The sequence below is a fragment of the Netta rufina genome (assembly GCF_964035555.1).
Source record: "Netta rufina genome assembly, chromosome: 11".
Taxonomy (NCBI): Eukaryota; Metazoa; Chordata; class Aves; order Anseriformes; family Anatidae; genus Netta; species Netta rufina.
The window spans coordinates 18,598,153-18,615,804 of NC_140134.1; the positions used below are offsets into that span (position 1 = coordinate 18,598,153).

The 17,652-nt window shown below is 39.9% G+C and overlaps 1 protein-coding gene across 1 annotated transcript in view; it reads right to left on the bottom strand.

The window, feature by feature from the left end:
- Nucleotides 1-17,652, bottom strand: part of LOC311213379 (protein FAM169B-like) — a gene marked incomplete at both ends in the record, with an annotated part of 38,562 nt that overhangs the window by 19,978 nt on the left and 932 nt on the right. The window contains 2 exon segments of the mRNA XM_084293336.1: nt 3,318-3,417; nt 6,217-6,350. Of these exon segments, the coding sequence (XP_084149462.1) occupies nt 3,318-3,417; nt 6,217-6,350 (234 nt within the window).

Here is a 17,652-nt window from a genome sequence, read left to right on the forward strand (position 1 = left end):
TTCCAGTCTAAATCGGTAGAATTTCAAACAAATTATTAGATTGAAAATAATCTAATCTTTGGGACCCGTGGGAATAACTGTGGGAAATACATATATTATAGAGGATATTATTTCATAATCATTTTTATCTATGCAGTACTAATCCATTATAGATTTAAGCACAAAGGAAGCTGAAAGAGGAAATCCCATCTCATATGAACATAAGACGCGTAAGATATACAGCTCTCTCATTAAGGTACTGTCCAGGCATGTGATTAACCCCAATTGTGAAGGCTTGGTACAGAATTCATCACGGGGGGGGGGGAAATCAGGGAGCTGCCAAGAGCAAAGCTGGGGACATTGGAGTAAAGCTGAAAGAATTTCTCTCCCCCACCTGGATGAAACCACAGTTCACAAGAAAACTGCAAAGTTCAGGGGAGGATAAAGAACCTTGCAACCTGCTTAACGTTTTAACTTACTGCCCGTGTCCTTAACTAATGGTGACTGAATTTATAAATAGTGCTTTTTTTCTGAAGAAATTGGATTTGAAACAATTTGATCTGTTCACTGGACAGCACAAAAGGTTCTAGAGGTAAGCAAATCCAGCTGGACTTGTCATGTTAACAGAATCTGCTGCCTTAAGTCAATACTTAATCTACTGAACAGTGGGAAAAAAATATTTGGACAAAATCCCTTAAAATGGATATACCCATATGCGTAGGTATGCACACACACCCCAACCAACTTCAGAGAAATAATGAAAATGTATTAACATTCACCTAAAGAACAAAGTCAAGTCAGTCCAATTTGATGTGTGTAGGAAGGTTGGCCACATGTTTATAGCATATAGAATCCAGAAACAAAGAACTTCCAGTAATGTCCTTTAAATCATACTTTTAAAAGGAAATAGTTGAAGCCAGATGGTATAGGCCTTAAATTTCTAGACCTACTATTCTCTGTAACTGTTTCTGGGACCGTGGGTGACACAAGTTTAAGTTTTGCAAGGTGGACACAGTCATCAGCCAGCCTGTTGTTTATAACACAATGAAGTGTTTATTCTGCTAGGTTTAAGCTTTTAATGTAGATAACTATCATATAATTTAGTCTCCAGCGTGGACTTGTTTGACTTGTTCCTTGTGGGAAACCTTTACTTTTCCGTGGACAAGTATCTCACTAATACATGTTGTTCCCATTCCCATATTCAACTGAAAATTTGTGCTCAGTGCATCGCTTTCACTTGCATTTATTTAATAATTCTCTATTTTCATGTTGCAGTTGTTATATAAACCCACTCCTCTTGTGCAGCCTAAACTATCTTAATGCTGTTTTCAACTACCTTCAATAGTCAGTAAGTATGCACAGCTGCACTCCGTGCAAGTTTGGCCTCTGGTGTAGACGCTTCTCTCCTTTATCACACCAGTGCCTATCTCTCCTCAGAAAAATGTTAATGGAATAGATAAATTCATGTTAGGAAAGTACTTCGATCTCAGTAGTTTCAGAGGAACCATAAAGTCTTTTGACTACACTTTTATCTTCGAAAGGTCTCCCACCTTCAACTATGCGAATCACAGCCCATCAGTGAAGCTCCAATTGAAAGCGTATGTAAAAGGAGCTGGGAAACTTTGCAGAGTTCACCTCTAACCACAGATGATTTTAATCTGATTTTTGTTCTTATGAAGAAGTGCCCCGATTGCTTTGTTTGGACTGAGCAATGAATACTTAAGTTACACTAATAGTTCCTGTACTAGGAGAGATCATTACCTGACACTCTTTAAAACTGAACACAGAATGCTGAACTTGTTTGCCTTGCCTTTGTTGTATTATTAAAAATACTGGCTGCCAAAGCCTTTCAGGCATAAGTTACAGGTTATCCTTTCAGAAATACATATATGTGTTTTTTAGTGACAGATGTCATTAGTTTGCTGCCGCATTTGGAAGCTGAAAAGTTAAGAGATTACAGAATCAGGGCTTTGTGTGGATTCCCTTATATGAGTGACACAGAGCCAACACACAGGTTCACAACTTTGTTGTAGATGTTCCAAAAACTGCATAGCCTGTCACTTTACAACAGCTCCAAAACTCTTTAACCTAGGTGGGTCACAACCTGTGCTTTTGGTACTATGCAACTTGGAGTCAACTTTCCAGTTCACGACGAGTATCAAGGGCTGATAAGTATTCTGCATTTGCAGTTTTTCAAATCCTATAGTCAAAGATGCTTGCCTAAGCGAGTAAGTAGGAAGAAGGCAGCCTGTGTCTGAAAACACTGAAACCCTGAGAGTGGTAAGAGAAAGCTTACATACAATGATTGTTCAGTTCTTAAGAACCTGTTGATACTCTAAGCAGTGATTCCTGAAACAGCATGTGCTTTCTGGTGCTTCTGACTTCTACCACCTGTAACTCAGTTGTAGTGTATCCCTATCACATGGCTGCAACAGGAAAACACCAGCACTACTAGTAGTAAGTAACACAAAGCTGGTAGAGTTTAAAGGAAATATTGGGAAAACTGCCAAATAAAATGGATTTAACTCAATTTCTCAGCCCTGTTTCACTCCAAATTTACTCCACACACATCAGTACCAAAAATAGAAGGTAATTAAATCCAGAAATGAAGACACCACAAAAGAAAAACAATATGAATAAGAATCAGTAAGACCTGATACAATTTCAGCCTTCTAGTACTTAAAGGGGGCCTACAAGAAAGATGGGGAGACACATCAGCGAGCATAGTGATAGGACAAGAGGTAATGGTTTTATACTAAAAGAGTGTAGATTTAGAGTAGACATTAGAAAGAAATTCTTCACAAACAGAGTGGTGAGGCACTGGCACGGGTTGCCCAGAGAAGCTGTCGATGCCCCATCCCTGGAAGTGTTCAAGACCAGGCTGGATGGGACCTGGGCAACCTGATCCAGTGGGAGGTGTCCCTGGCATGGCAGGGGGATTGCAATGATCTTTAAGGTCCCTTCCAAGTCAAACCATTCTAGGATTCTGTGATATACATTTGTTCGTTTCAGCATTTCAGAATTCTATCCGAACTATAACACATTAAATTTCACATCATCCTGTATTAGAAAAAAAACATATTCAGAAAGAATAAGGGATTTACCTGAGGTCATTTCTCATCTACTAGCAGAGCTATGCTTAGAATCCAAAAGCTCTGACTGTCAATCACCCCTTTTAATTATTAGCCCACCGAAACAAATCCCTGACAGGTAAACTGAATCTGCTTCATATTCAAAACAAAATCCAAAATATTTAAGTATATAAACCAGCAGACCAATTTAAAAGTAAAAAGAAAGTACAACTACTCAAATTTCAAAATATTTTGACCAATTCTAACCTGTCTCTTTATCCTGTGGATCAGTTAACAGCAACATTTTGCAAGTAGGATTATTTCGGTAGAGACGGACAAAACACACACAGGAATCTTCAAGTTTAACCTAAAAAATAAACAAGCCCTGTAGCTGTTTGTACTGCAAAGCCGGCAAGAAGTACTTCAAGTATTAGATGCATTTATGGTATGTTTTACTAACATGCATGGTATATGCTTAGCACGACATCCTCTCAATCCTGAACTAAGCCACTAAATGATACACACCTAATATTATCAGTAAGCAATTTAAAAGAAATCAGCTAAAGTTAGTGAAGGCCGTCATACTGACTCACTACAATTAGTACCTAACATGGCTTTGAACTCTGCTACATGCGGACAAATGGTGTTATGAAAGACCAGACACATTTGTATCAAATGAAAACAAATATAACTTGCACTTCTCTCAGCATTGTCCAGCTGAGCACTTGTGGTGTTTTGCAAACAATGAATTAAGCCTCAGGGCATAGGGAGTATCAAAGCACTAGGGCAGTGCCTGGGCAGTTTATCTGTGAGGCACAGGGAGGGGAGATAATTGGCACAAGGTGGTTATGTTGCGGGGAAAGCTCAAATCAAAATGCAGCTCTCAACCTTTCATTCTTAGACTAAACTTCTAAATGATGTGACACATAAACACCAAATTACTATGCTCAAGCAGCTCTATATGCATAGAGATGACGATTTCCATATGAATATTGCAAATGCTCCCATGGAAGTTTAGGTACAGGCAAAGAGCGTGCATAATTTAGCACAGTATGTACTGTACTTTCAAAAATGTGGTCCATTGTGTATGTGTGGGTGTGCCTCTCTCTCTAATTGCACCCATTTGTCAGTTTGCTATGAAACTCAAATCAGTCATGTGATACATTTAATATTTCTTGGTGCATGGAAGAAGTAGTATGAATATGATTACTCGAGATAACAACGTTAAGCTGAAACCAGTGTTCACTAGTTTGTCAGTGGCAGAATCCTGGGATCATCTGTGCAAACACTGGACTCCTGGAAGTAACTGAGAACTGCCTGAAATCTGTATTCATGAGCTCTCTGAAATCTCAGCATGTTCAGGGGATTCAGCCTTTCTTTGCATGCTACAAATACAACAACAGCACGGGTATCATTATGGCAACCGGGAGCATTTCTATAATGAAAAGGCCAGTACTATTTCCAATACTGCTATGATTGTTATTTTGTTTTGTAAGGTAATGTGCACTTTCACGGGTGCTAATAACATCAGGATGAGCCAAGCATAGCTTTCTCTTTTTGAACTCTGCCAACGTGCTTCCTTCCTGACTTGCAATAATCCTTGTTATTTTTGCACTGAATGCTTGACCAAAGACCATGACATACCAAAAAGAAGTTCTGTGACCTGAGCAAGTGGGCTGACAGACACTAATTATGCATGGTTGCTTGTCCTGCCACTTGAAACCTGCTTTAGTTCAGATGCACACAGAGAGGGGAAGGAAAAAAAAAAAAAAGAAAAAAAAGCTAGTAACTACAGCCAATTATTCAACCACAGAAATCCTCATCCTTCAGGTTGTAGGTACACAGCAGAGATTGTTAGCTCTGATGTTCTCTGGGAATGGGGGCTTAACTGTATTACATTTAATTCATTTTTAATTACAAAATATCAGCATTCATTGAAATATTTATTATAGAGTATAAGGGAAAAACAATACAGCATGAACATTACCATTACTTATGCCCTTGACTAGCTGTCTGACTGCAGATCAGATTAGACCTGAATTAAATGAATGCAAAGAGAAATGTGTTGCTATGAGACTCAAATCAGTCATGTGACATATTTAAGGTCTGATGACAAGCCACAGAATCAAGACAGTTCTGAATCAAAAGCCAGAAGTCCTCCTTTAACTGATCTCACTGTGTCTAATTAGTGCAGAAATATATACAGCACTGCCTAGGATGTTATCTTACCCTCCTTTCTAATGGAAGAGCAAATAAGCTCCTAAAAGTATAACCAGGCATGAAAGGCTGAGCTAAGGACAGAGAAGCCCTCAGCTGGGTTCTCTTTGAATTTTGGGGTTTGTTTGTATTTAACCCTACATGGTCCACTAGAGGGCATTAAAAGAATATTTAAAGCTAGTTACATTCCCTGCTCAAAGATGTAGCTGCCCACCTGAAATAGCATTTTTCTGGAATCTACTACATACTATTTTCCTAAACTGTGGAAAAGCCACCATATCCCAACCACTTATTTCAACTAACACACTTACTGTTTTGATGGTACAAAACCAGGTAGTCCAGTACACCTTTTATCATCTAGAAAATGCCCAGCATGGAAGGTTTCTCACATTAACTGAAGTCAGAATTTTTAACAGGCCAATTCCCTCATCCCCAGTCCATTCTTCAGGTGCCTTGGGAATGGAATCTTTTAAAGCACTAGCACCTGCAGCATTTATACCATCTGTCAGTTACAGCTGATCTGAACTGGGAGAACCCATATTCAACACTATCAATATAATTATTAGAAAGGATGAAAATAGAAAATAGACTATACAACAACACCTGTGTAAACTGCATATTAGAGGCAGAATACAGAGCAGAGCCCTGATACAAACCTCTACCAAATTCACTTTTGATTCAGCCCTGTGAGGAGGCAGGTCAAAGTGTAAAGTTCAGCTAAGTACTTGAAACCCTCACCCACACTTGGAGGGTTTTAGGACTCGGAGTTTAAGCTTATCTCTAATTCGCAGCACACAAACTGTTTGAAATAATGCAGAATTTGCTGATTTTAAGAGATTTGTAATCTGGCCATACCAGTTTACCCCTATTCACAGACACATCATGAACACAACCAACAAGCTAGTTTGCAAGTACCCTACTTGTAGAATAAAAAATATCAGGCTATTACCTTTTCTCTTCCAGGGATAGAAAAAACATCACGAGTGGATGATGACTGCTTCAAGAGTTTTTCATAATATTTCTCAGCATCTGCTTGCAGAGCCTCTGGATCTCCCACTACTGTATCTACCAAGTAAAGGCAACCTGCAGTTAAAATAAAACACATGATTTTTTTTTTTAGTTTTAAAGTGAGCTAATAAATACGAATGTTAAAACCACAGTTTTCTCAGCAGTTGATTTTTGTAAATGGGCCCTCACCATTCCCATTGGAGCCTTTTGTAATCGTAGTCTGAAACAAGAAGTCTGGTAAAATTCTATCTATTTGCTATCTACCTCTTGACATGCAATTTTACAAAGTACAACCGTGACAGCATCAAATCACATTTGCCTCGTCTGAATTCAACAAGCAGAGTTTTAAATTTCTCTAGGTGTAAGTAAATCGCTTTAAAGCTATAAGAAGAAAATTCTTCAAAGCACAGCCTGAATTTTAGTACTGTCCACAAATACAACAGGAACAGAATTCCAAAGCTTCCACAGTTTCTTGGAAGGCTGCCCCTTTATGTGACTGTTCGTGATCTGTAGTATATTGTTAGTTATCTCCCCCTCTCTTTTTTTTTCTGCCATTTCAATCAGGCAATTTTACAACAATTGAGTAATGTCAAAAAATACCAAAATATTTACCCACAGAAGGGCTCCCAAAATAACAACTACAACCTTTTATGCAACATAACTTTCAATCCACGTGCCTCAATACTGTAGGATTCATGCAAGGTATTTGTTAATTGCATGCAAATAAAAATTACATACATCTGATGCCTGCTACGTAAATGCAAATTCCAGGAGAAGCCAAGCATCCTCTTTCTGATACAAGAAATCAGACTGATTGGTCGTTCATCACCAGCTGAAGAACATTAGAGGCAATGGGTTAGCAGTCAAAACAGTATTCTGCAGGTTGCCTGCCACAGAAAGGAAATATTTGCAATTTAAGATCATTTCAATCAACAAGCCATGCCTGCAACTCTTATAAGGCCCAAACTGAGGACAAGATCTTCTACCACACAGCTATAGTTTGAGTCTTAGCTCTAAATCCTCCATTTTTAATAAAGGTTTGCTTTCACATGGCAGTTCCTGTGACCCAAGTTTAATGTGAAATAACTAATCTGATACTAAGTGCAAAGTAAATGGCTGAGACAACAGTCTTCTGAGGGCCACTGTAGGAGCTATTTATATCGAGATTCAGAAACTATGGATCATGAAAGTACAATACTGAAAACTACACCTTTCCATGTAAAAACAGGAGCACGGGACGTGCAGTACCAGGGGAGACTTCATCCACTGCCCCGCCGTTCTGCCCCAGCACTGCTCAGTAACCGATTCCTTACCAAAAAGTAAGAAACTACAACTGATAATGCACCATGACCCAGCGCAGCTAAAAATACTTTAAACACTGTTTCCCTGCCCTTTGCAGGCAATCAGCTTACATCCTGATAAGGCTTGATAGCAAAGCTCTGCAGTCAGACTGCTGAACAGAAGCTACTCTGCTGTCACAAGATGGGAGAAAGAAGCATTGCAACACCGGCAAGTTGAGTCACTTCACAAAATCCCAGCCAGTATTTAGCACTAGCAGCTGTTTTTTTCTGCAGCGACCTTCCCCACCATGCTGGGTAACACCACCAAGCAAAGAAGCCATATAAGGGAAGGAAGAAATAAGGCAGAAATTAAACATTATTATTTAAAACTTACGTAATTTACTGAAGTAAACTTCCTAGGATTTTTTTTTTTTAACAAAAGAGCAACATATAAGACTTAAGTTTAGCACAAAGAAAAATATTGATCATGCTGATAAATAACATTCATGAGATGCTGCTTACGAGGCTATATCCTGCCACTGCTAGGCCAAAGCAACTTAATAAGCACGTTAAAGCTGTCTCCTCACTGAACAAAACAACCAGCACCTTCAAATTTACACTAACCTAATAGACTGGTACCTAATCTACTGGTATTCTAAAGTAATAGAAATCCATTTGAACAATAAAATATTGTCACAAATTAAATAATGAGGCATTAGAGAAAACTTATGATCAACACTGCCTTAATACAGCTTTCCACAGATTAATTTTTTCTCTAAAAATTGCTTTTAGACTTTCATTTAACTTGTCTTTCCTGTGTAATATTCTGAAAATGCTATGTTAGAAGCACGTGTTCCTATAAAGGGTCATGAATTAAACAAATCTGTTCCAACTTCGATAAATATGGGGGGATCCTTCAGGACAATGTGGAGCAGGTGTCTAACTTTTGGTGCCTTGGAGTGCCCTCAAGAAGTCAGTTGTGCTAAGGCTGGGTTTTGTGAACATGTCCCAAAACCTGCACACCTGTGCACAACCACTAGGGCTGCTCAACTGCCAGGGCAGGAGAAAGATCACGGAGGTAGCTTCAGTTTATGTTAACTGAAGCTTTCCGCAGTACAAAGCAAAGAAGCTATATTGCCTCTTCCATGTATGCCCCTTTCACATGCATTTTGTCTATAAAAACAAACAAAAAAAGTGACAAAGTCTAACCATAACTATAATTATTAGGCATTTGACTACAGCAGTAATTATTGCTGGCTAGCAGGACATTACAAAGGTTCCAAAATCAATTGCAAAATAATTTAACTTTGCTTTAAAAGGAAAGCAGCTATTCTCCTGCGAGTGCTTCGGTCTGAGGCCCCTACCAGCATCCAGGGATCCCAGACTTGCAATTTGCCGAAGACAGCCCTTTACCCCAATTTGAATTAGAGGATTTCATATGAATCTGATCTTAGGTAGCGACAACAAAAGAGCCCATTGTAGCAGCCTGACAGCTAGGGAGAAACAGCCCCGAGCACAAAGGGTTACGTCTGGGCAGGGAAGGAGCAGGGGAGCGGAGGGGGGCAGCAGGGGTGAGTCATAAAAAAGGGGCCTCCTGCTGCAGCCACAGAGCGAGGGCCCTGAACCAGGAGCAGAGTAAATGTAGAACGGGAGGCCTACTGCGTTACAGGGCTTCCAGGCATTCATACTGTGGAGGCTGCCATCGTACATAGCCAATGCTGGTGAAGAGGGTGAGTGCATCACATGGACCGGTGCAACAGTGGTGTGAGGACGGGTTTCCAACAGACAGGTCCAAATCTGGGGTTTTCGGGAGCTCCAGTGTCCAGGGAAAGAGGAGGAAGTGTGCACAGCTCCACTGGAAAAAAAAGACTCATCCAGAGATAAATGAATTAATTGAAATAGAAATCTGATGGCCATGTTTCCATCTCAAGCATACAAAATGGATTTTAAAGCACAAACTAACGTGGTAATTCTGCTTCTGCTCTCGTTTGTTTCCATGGAGCAGGCTGGGCCGCGTACTCAAGCTACTACGTGTAAGTGCATCTGCTCACTCTGGTGCTGTGCCATCAATTTCTGCTAAGAATCTGGTACCTGAAAGGAAAAGCTGCAGCTATACACGCAGCCAGGCACTGCCTGTGCTCCATCATCCTTAGGGGACACTCACAGCACTGAGAGGCACCTCACTCAGCCTACACCACCACACTCCTCTGCTGATCAGCACAAACCAAGGCCCCCGTTCCAGCCCTGATCCTTAAACTCAATTTTTGTCTAACCCCAATTGTAATCCACCTCTGATTTCCTCCAGAACAGAGAGCTGGATTTTATGGGTGCTTCATGAAGTGGACAAATGTTGTTCTTGTAAAGGTAAAAGTCAGACAAAGAGCAGTTTGCTTAGGATCCAAAAAGATCAATACGTGTGAATCGAGACAGATCTGACTGGCATTCTGACGTCCTGCAGCAGGCAGATATATAACAACTGGAAGCACAAAACAGAAGGCAATACTCTATCTTGAGCTAGAAATTGATTTTTGTGGACTAGAGACAGACCCCATCGTTACAGACTCAGCAAGAATGTCATTTGATAACTTGAAGTAAGCAGGAAATATTTTTCCATGGGTAAAAGAATGTATTCTCGATACAACAGAAAACACATGGTGCACACACTTGGATGTGAAATTCCACAAGTGAGACTGCAGAGTGCAGGAATGCCCGAAGGTAAATGAAATGCCTCGACTGATTCTTTTTGACAATTCTTCGACATCCTCTGCAGCTAAACCCTACATCATAATAGAAATAACTTAACTAGAGTATAGATAACTGCAGGCTAACATGCACGGGATGCTACAGCAGTTTAAATCACTATCACTTTCCTCGAGCTCTTTTTGACTAGTCACTTCAGTACCTATGGATTAGTTTTACCGTTTTCTCACTATCTAACAAATCAGTTACAACTCGGCACAATCAACTCCATCTCTTCATTAAAATGCTTTAAATACTCATTTAGATTTCAAATTAGTGTGCACTGCCAATTTACTTTGTCCCATTGATCAAGAACCCAATATGCAATTTATTAAACAAGAGATACTTGCTTTAGTAGCTAAGAATTTTCTGTTCCTGCGTTCATACGTAGCTTATCAGGACTGGGTCCCTAAGCCAACACGTTGGTGACGCAGACATTTGGGACCTGACACACCACCGAGTTGGCAAAGATCCGTTAAGGTGTGCCGATACTTCCAAGAAAGTGTTAGTTGTTGAAGAGAGGATTTCAGAAATTCATAAGAGCATTTAGGATGCAGCTGGATTTGTGAAGTGAAATACATCAACCTCACTGTAGATGAAGCGTTAAAAGAGTGTTGTGTTTGAAGTGAATTAATCATTTATCCTACAACTACTTTTTCATGTTCTACAAACAGAGGGAATGACAGTACACGCATCCATTAAGTGGGTGTTTACAGAAGAGCTATCAGTCACCGCATGATCAGTACCTGGATCGTGCATCTTAGTGTATGTGGTTGTGCAAATGTGCATTGCGTTTATACATGAAAGAATGAAAAATACTCAGATGGGATTATTAATGGTAACAGACAAAAATAACCGAGCAGTTCTAACTTCTAAGTCTCATTAGTTTTTATTCAATTTTGCCGTTTGTTGTGCTTGGAATAGCAGCACTGGTTTCATTTATTTATTGGCTTTATTTGCATGCCAATATATTTCACAATTTAAAAAAAAAAAAAAAGAAAAAAAAAAAAAGAAAAAAAAACTTCAGCAGGTTTTAAGTGTTCCTGATGGTATCATGGGTTTTTGCTGTCCAAGAACTATTTTCCACTTTTTTTTTGTAATCAAAAACCACTTCGCAATATGTAACAAACATACGTACACCAACGCAAAAAGTCTGCATATCAAATCAATATTTAGGAGGGAATGTTCTTGTAATTAAACCAGGCAACTAAGATTTATTCTTACCACAGGTGTGTTTTTGTGGCCCCCAACAAATCACTTTATCTTCTGTCTGGGTTGTTATCACTTAAGTGTACGCCTTATCTACCACTTCAAAAGGGCGTGACGTTTTTCATATCAGTCCCTCTGAAGTCACAACATGAAAAGACAAAGAAATCATGTAGCATAAATCGTTCTCTGTTCTCCCGTGGCCTGTCGCTGCCACACTACGGCAGCAAACCCACGACAGCGTCTCAGATCTGAAGATAACATTTTTTGCTCCCGTAAATTGAGTACACGTAACAGAAGTACTTTCCATTACCCTCGCACAGGAGCGGGAGCTCTGCGTTAAACGGCAGCGCTTAACACCAACTTCTCCCTTCCTTCCAAGGGGCTTGAACAGCTCTGTGCATGTGGTTATCATTAGACAACCATATTTGTTTAACCTTTCAAAGGAAGGAAGAGGTCTTTGGCATGTTCCCGGGAGTACACGCAGAACCTAACTCTCATATCCTGAATTTAATTGAGCAACTTCATGTCAAAAAGCCCGAGCTGGAGTGTAAGTGAAACTTCAGCACCGTAACAATGTGTGGTGGCAGTGAAGCTATGGGCAAAGGCTGCGGTGTGATATCTGTCCAACCTGGCAAGGCAGCCCTTAACCACACGCTGTACATCATTAATGAAAACAATGTTCTGCCCCACTGCATTACTTTTCACCATTACTAACAGAGCAATCACTCTTGGAAGGTAAAGGATGAAAAAAATGCGTTGGCATCAGCATCGCTCTAAGCCTTGAGCCAAAAATGCCATTTATGTTTTAAATGTAATTCTATCATAATTCAAATGGTGAAAAAGGTCTCAAGAGACAAACTAAATATAAGTTTCTGACTGCAGATAATTTTCTGCTGTGGAATCAATAAATTAAGGCAGAAGTGAAGGGAAATAATCCTAATCCCATCCCCAATTAAGAAACCAAACAGTTTAAATACGAGTTCAGATGTAGCTTTACATGTCGTTATTGCAAATTCTGCAACTTATGAAATGGAAAAAAAAAATAGACAATGGAATTAAATAATTGATTTAATTACTTAGCTCATTTTGGAAAAGCGCCCGGATGAAACCACGTTATTTAAAATGTTTTCAAATCTAGGAAAGCAAGTGTACATTGAAGGGATCACATAATGGCATTAATCAACCCAAACCTGCAGTGGTCCTGTGCTACAAACAGGTTTCAACTGCGTGTATTTTCCTTCAGATGGATGTTCAGCAGTGTTACACCTAAAAAAAATAAAAAATAAAGCCGCACCCAGCTCATAGTACAGATAAATTGAAATACATCTGTGTAAACAGGCTCCCCCTGCCACATTATACACAAGCTGCACATCTGGGCTGGCATGTTTTGCACAAAGCTCTAACCTAATGTAACTGAGAAAAGCTGAGATATTACAGCCCAGAAACAGACTTCATAAATAAATACCGTAGCGTACTGTGAAAACATGGAAATGCTACCAGCTGTAACTATGACATATCAGGAATTCGACCTCCTGCACATGTAACTCTCTTCTTCACAGAGCATAGATGCTAGAAAGAGGTAGGGAGAACAACTCAGGGAAGATACAGTCCTGAAGAGAAGCAACCTTCAGGACCATAATCCATGCAGGCTGGAAGGTTCCAGTTCACACCAGGCTTTCATCAAGGAAATTTCATTGACTCCAAGGTATTGCTGCTCTTAGGTCTGAATCTGTGAACATCTCAGCTAGGTTCTTAATATAACTAATTTCAGCTACTGAAGACAGGGGAGGTAACAGTAGTAAGGATTTCCTTGCATATGTAAGAAAGATCTTTGAATTGTCTAACGATTATTTGTCTATGCCTAAACAAAATGGAATATACAGGCCAAAATGAACTTCTCCAAAACAACTGCATCCACATCAGGGGCTTTTTCCAGCACAACTCTGTCCGTGCTACATCTCACTTCATCAGACCCATAGCCAAAATAGCTATGCCAGCAGAAACTCCTATTTCCCAGCATGACCTCAAATTTGAGTCTGACTCTCAAAAATCTAAGCAAAGAAGGAATGGGAGGCCCCAAATGACACTGAGATGTATCACTGAAGTACCTTCATCGTTCAAAGAGGCTGACTAGAAAGAAAAACTACAGTAAAGGTTCAGTAAACAGCAGCAGAGCTTTTAGGAATAACAAGTTCAAATGTGATGTAATTAATTCAAGCCTTTACAAAGATGAACGGTAGAAAGGAGGACACAAATTGGCTAAAAGTCATCCCGTAACATAAGGGAAAAGGGGAAGACAATGTCTCCCATAGTGGCAAACAAGGAGTAGTGAAATGGTAGGAAATGACAACTGAGTTGGAAAATGGACTGACATGAAGACGATTTCATCCCATGGGGACAAGCCAGACAGACTGCCAGTTTGGCCAGTTTCAGAAAATACTCGTGTTTTAAGACCAAGGAGCATTTGAAGTGATTACTAAAACACCCACCCTCAAAAACTGGCACCAGGACTAACATTTGAGCAGCACATTAAATACATTTCCTTGTTACTACCATCATTCAAAGCATGTGCAGGGAACTGAAGGCCACAAGGGCTACGCACAACCCCTATCTTCATCTCATGCAAACTGCACAAATACGTGCAGCATCCTGAAGGTTCCTGAAAGCCATCATTTGCTATCAGAAAGGACATTCCCCAGGCAAATGATGCAGCAATGACAATACAAGACAACTAGCTCGATTTCCAGTGTTACCAATCTCAGATCCCCCATAATTTAAGTTGCAAATGTTTTGCATCTGAAATATCTACTGCTCCCACCAGTAGAGTGCATAAGTCTACCTAAGATAGCTTAGCAGCCTCCCCAAATTGCTTGCAAGGCCAATTTGTACAGCCAGACTAATCTCAAAATAAAGCAATTAATTTGAGCAAAAAAAGGAAACAAAACAAAACAAAAATCCCTCTTTTCCATAACAATTTACACATTGCTAAATTTATTATGCAGCTGCAAATTAATACATCACCTTCACTAGCTATCACAAGCCTGTCTTGGAACTTCTTGCTAAGGCAAAAAATAAACAGCTGTACGTAGTGGAGAAAACATGTAAACATCTCTCTTGTTTCTCTGTGCCATTGTGTCAGCTATTCTACGTGTCTTTGAAGGTGCTCCAAAATCAGCAAGGCTCTGCTTCTGCTTTTCCTTTTTTTTTTTTTTTTTCCTCTCTTCTCTCTTTTTTCTTTTTTCTTTTTTTCATTTTGGGAGGAGGAAGAAGCAGAAGGACAGACTGGCAATAAAGGGCTACCTCTGTGCTCTTCACAGTAAAGCTGAGATTGTTTAAATTCAGTTTACACAAACTCTTCTGTAAGGACAAAAGAAACCACTGCTGGTGGTTAAAAATGCAAAAGGTTTTGATTGTAAGGGCTTGACGATCAGCCAAAGATATGACTAGGGGGAAAAAACACAGCAAGACAGCTATGACCAGAATGGAGGAAACAAGGAAAAACACATGGCCTGACTTCAGAGCAGAAAATTGACTTAGGCTTTGCATAAACGACAGCATACCTCAAAGCCTGCCTGATCCACAGCCTGCCTGGAATGAGAACATGTAGTCTAAAAGCAGAGCCTATTAAAAGGCATAATGTTTCTAAACGGCATCTGTTGCGTACTAATAAGCATTACTTAAAGGACACAGGCCTTAAATTGCTACCAAACGTGCACTTATCTGAAACTGCTGCAAGGCAATCATTACAAAAATGTCACATGACACCATGGGAATTTGAATAATATAAGATGTTTTTATTTAGTTTGGCTTGAAATCATTACACAGAAAAAATATGGAGGCACTTTCTGAGATTTTGAGACTGTGGAACTTCACAGGAATGAAACACTAGCAAGAATTACATCAGCAGAGCCATTTGCCATCTGTTGTTGGTAATACTATAAAGACCAGCCACCAGACAGCAGTTTCGAAGGTTGCAAACACACAACATTTTTAAGCATCCGCAGACCGCTCGGTAAGCGAGCAGGACCCAGTTTACTTTCGGTATGTGTGACCTGAGGGTCTGCCAATCGTTTTGCGAAGACAGCAAAACCGTGAATTGCCACCACAAGTTTGGGAGTCTCCTGGTGCGCAACCATTATACAATGCAGAAAATATACCAGCCTGTTCTACACCAGTTCTTATAACATACTCATAAGCATAATGGCTGCACACCTCCCACTCGGAATTTAAACAGGCTAGACTTTCCCTGGTGTTGTTTGTTCTCTCATACTCTCCTCCCAAGGGAAGGAGAAGGTTCACTGCAGTGCTATTATGGGTAGGGACTCAGGTTTGTTTGCTGGGTTTTCACTGTGTTTTTTCTTTGAGAGAAGTATTTTGAAGGAGGTAGGATTTTGTTTCCTGCTTCTTTTCCTTCTAAGACATAACTATGTATTTATGTTAAAGCAAGGTTACAGTAATCTGCCTTGCCTGTGGCAGGGAAAGCAAGGAGGTTATGAAAATCCCTATCTCTCAGAGATACACACACGCCTCACTCTGAGGAAAAGTCTGCTTGTTTCATAGAGTTTAGTTATACTGAAGGAGTATGGTTGTTGATCAGACTCATCTTAGAGCTTCAAGTAGCTTTCTCTAGATGTAGGGACCACATTCATAACACATAGCACATCTACACTACCAGAATTTTGAGTTTCTACCTTTCAGGGTGCTGACCTCCTCCTGCCTGTAAACTTTAACTGATTAACATGGATTTCATTGAGGGCAGGGAATTTTCCATCTACCTAGAGAGGCAGATGGAAATTTAAAGCTTCATTAGTGCAATTGTTGAACTAGATGTACAGGTTTGTCATGTGGCAACTATTTCCCAGGCGCCAGCATCGTATGTATTTTGTTACTCACTGAATGTCTTTTGCAGCCTTGTTGTTAGATGGTTAGCACATACAAGTCTGACTCTCAAAATGCTCTGAAATCAAAACTGACTTGTGGCAAGGCTGAATTTAAAACAAGAACCTCAAGTTCTATGTCAACATCTGGCCTGCTTTTCAATGGCAAGGTTTGTGAAGAACAGTTACAGGAATAGACCTCAGGAACAAGTAGAGTTGCGGCACCTCAGTTACAGCAGGGCACGAACTGAGAAGTACCACTTGCACAAGAAGAGCTAATGGCCGACTCCAGTATTTTCTTAAAGTGTTATATACCCAACCTGTTACCAACAGTTACATAATTACTTTAAACCTACCAATATTCAATTATTTAACTGCCAAAATTCAGACAACACCTGGAAACAATGTAATCCATTCAAAAAGAGGAAGGGAATGGAAGAACTATTTTAAACATTTCAGAATAATGAAAAAAAATGGGGAAAAAATGTTGACAGAACCTGAAGTGCCCAACAGTACATTTGCCTGGACATGAAAAAATGAGGCTCATTCATCTAGAGATACGTTATTTAAAAACATCAGCAGAATTAAGAGTATTAAAAAAAAAAAAAAAAGAAGGATTATTACCAATGTTTGACTTTCAGAAGTGGCTGATAAGAGGGAAAAAATAGAGCCATCTGACTACAGTGCATTTAGCCATCAGCAGTTAGAGGAACTAATGAACAACATCATTATTTTACTGAAGGGGATGAAGTAGGTGCTTTAGATAAATGGCAGCAACTTAAAATGCGTTTCAGAAGATAAATTCACTTTCTCTCCATTTACCTGCTAGCGTGACAAATTAAGAAAGAAGAGCATAAAAACAGAGCAGGAGGGAAAGCAGTGCAAAAGCTAACTGAGGTGATGCAACGGGCCCTTATCCAAACAAGTGCATGAACAGAGATTCTTGGAAGTGCTCCTAGTCAAATATAAACCAGGAACACTACACATGCCAGACTGCCTTGGAAATCCATGATAGAGCATGTGCAGAAGATTCACCTGTCCTAAAATAAGCTCCCATACCAAGCACCAGGAGCATTGTCTTTTGGGAACTCAGTGTCTACTCATGTCAAAGCCATGTTCCACCTCATAACGACTTGCAAGTTCTCTGTTGGCCCACACGGGGCAGAGAAGCTCTTTAGCTATGGCCAAAACCACCAGTAGATTAACTTGTGCTGAAAGCAGATGGTTTTTCTCTCCCCCCAGAATTAATCATTAGAAACCATGTATTTTTTT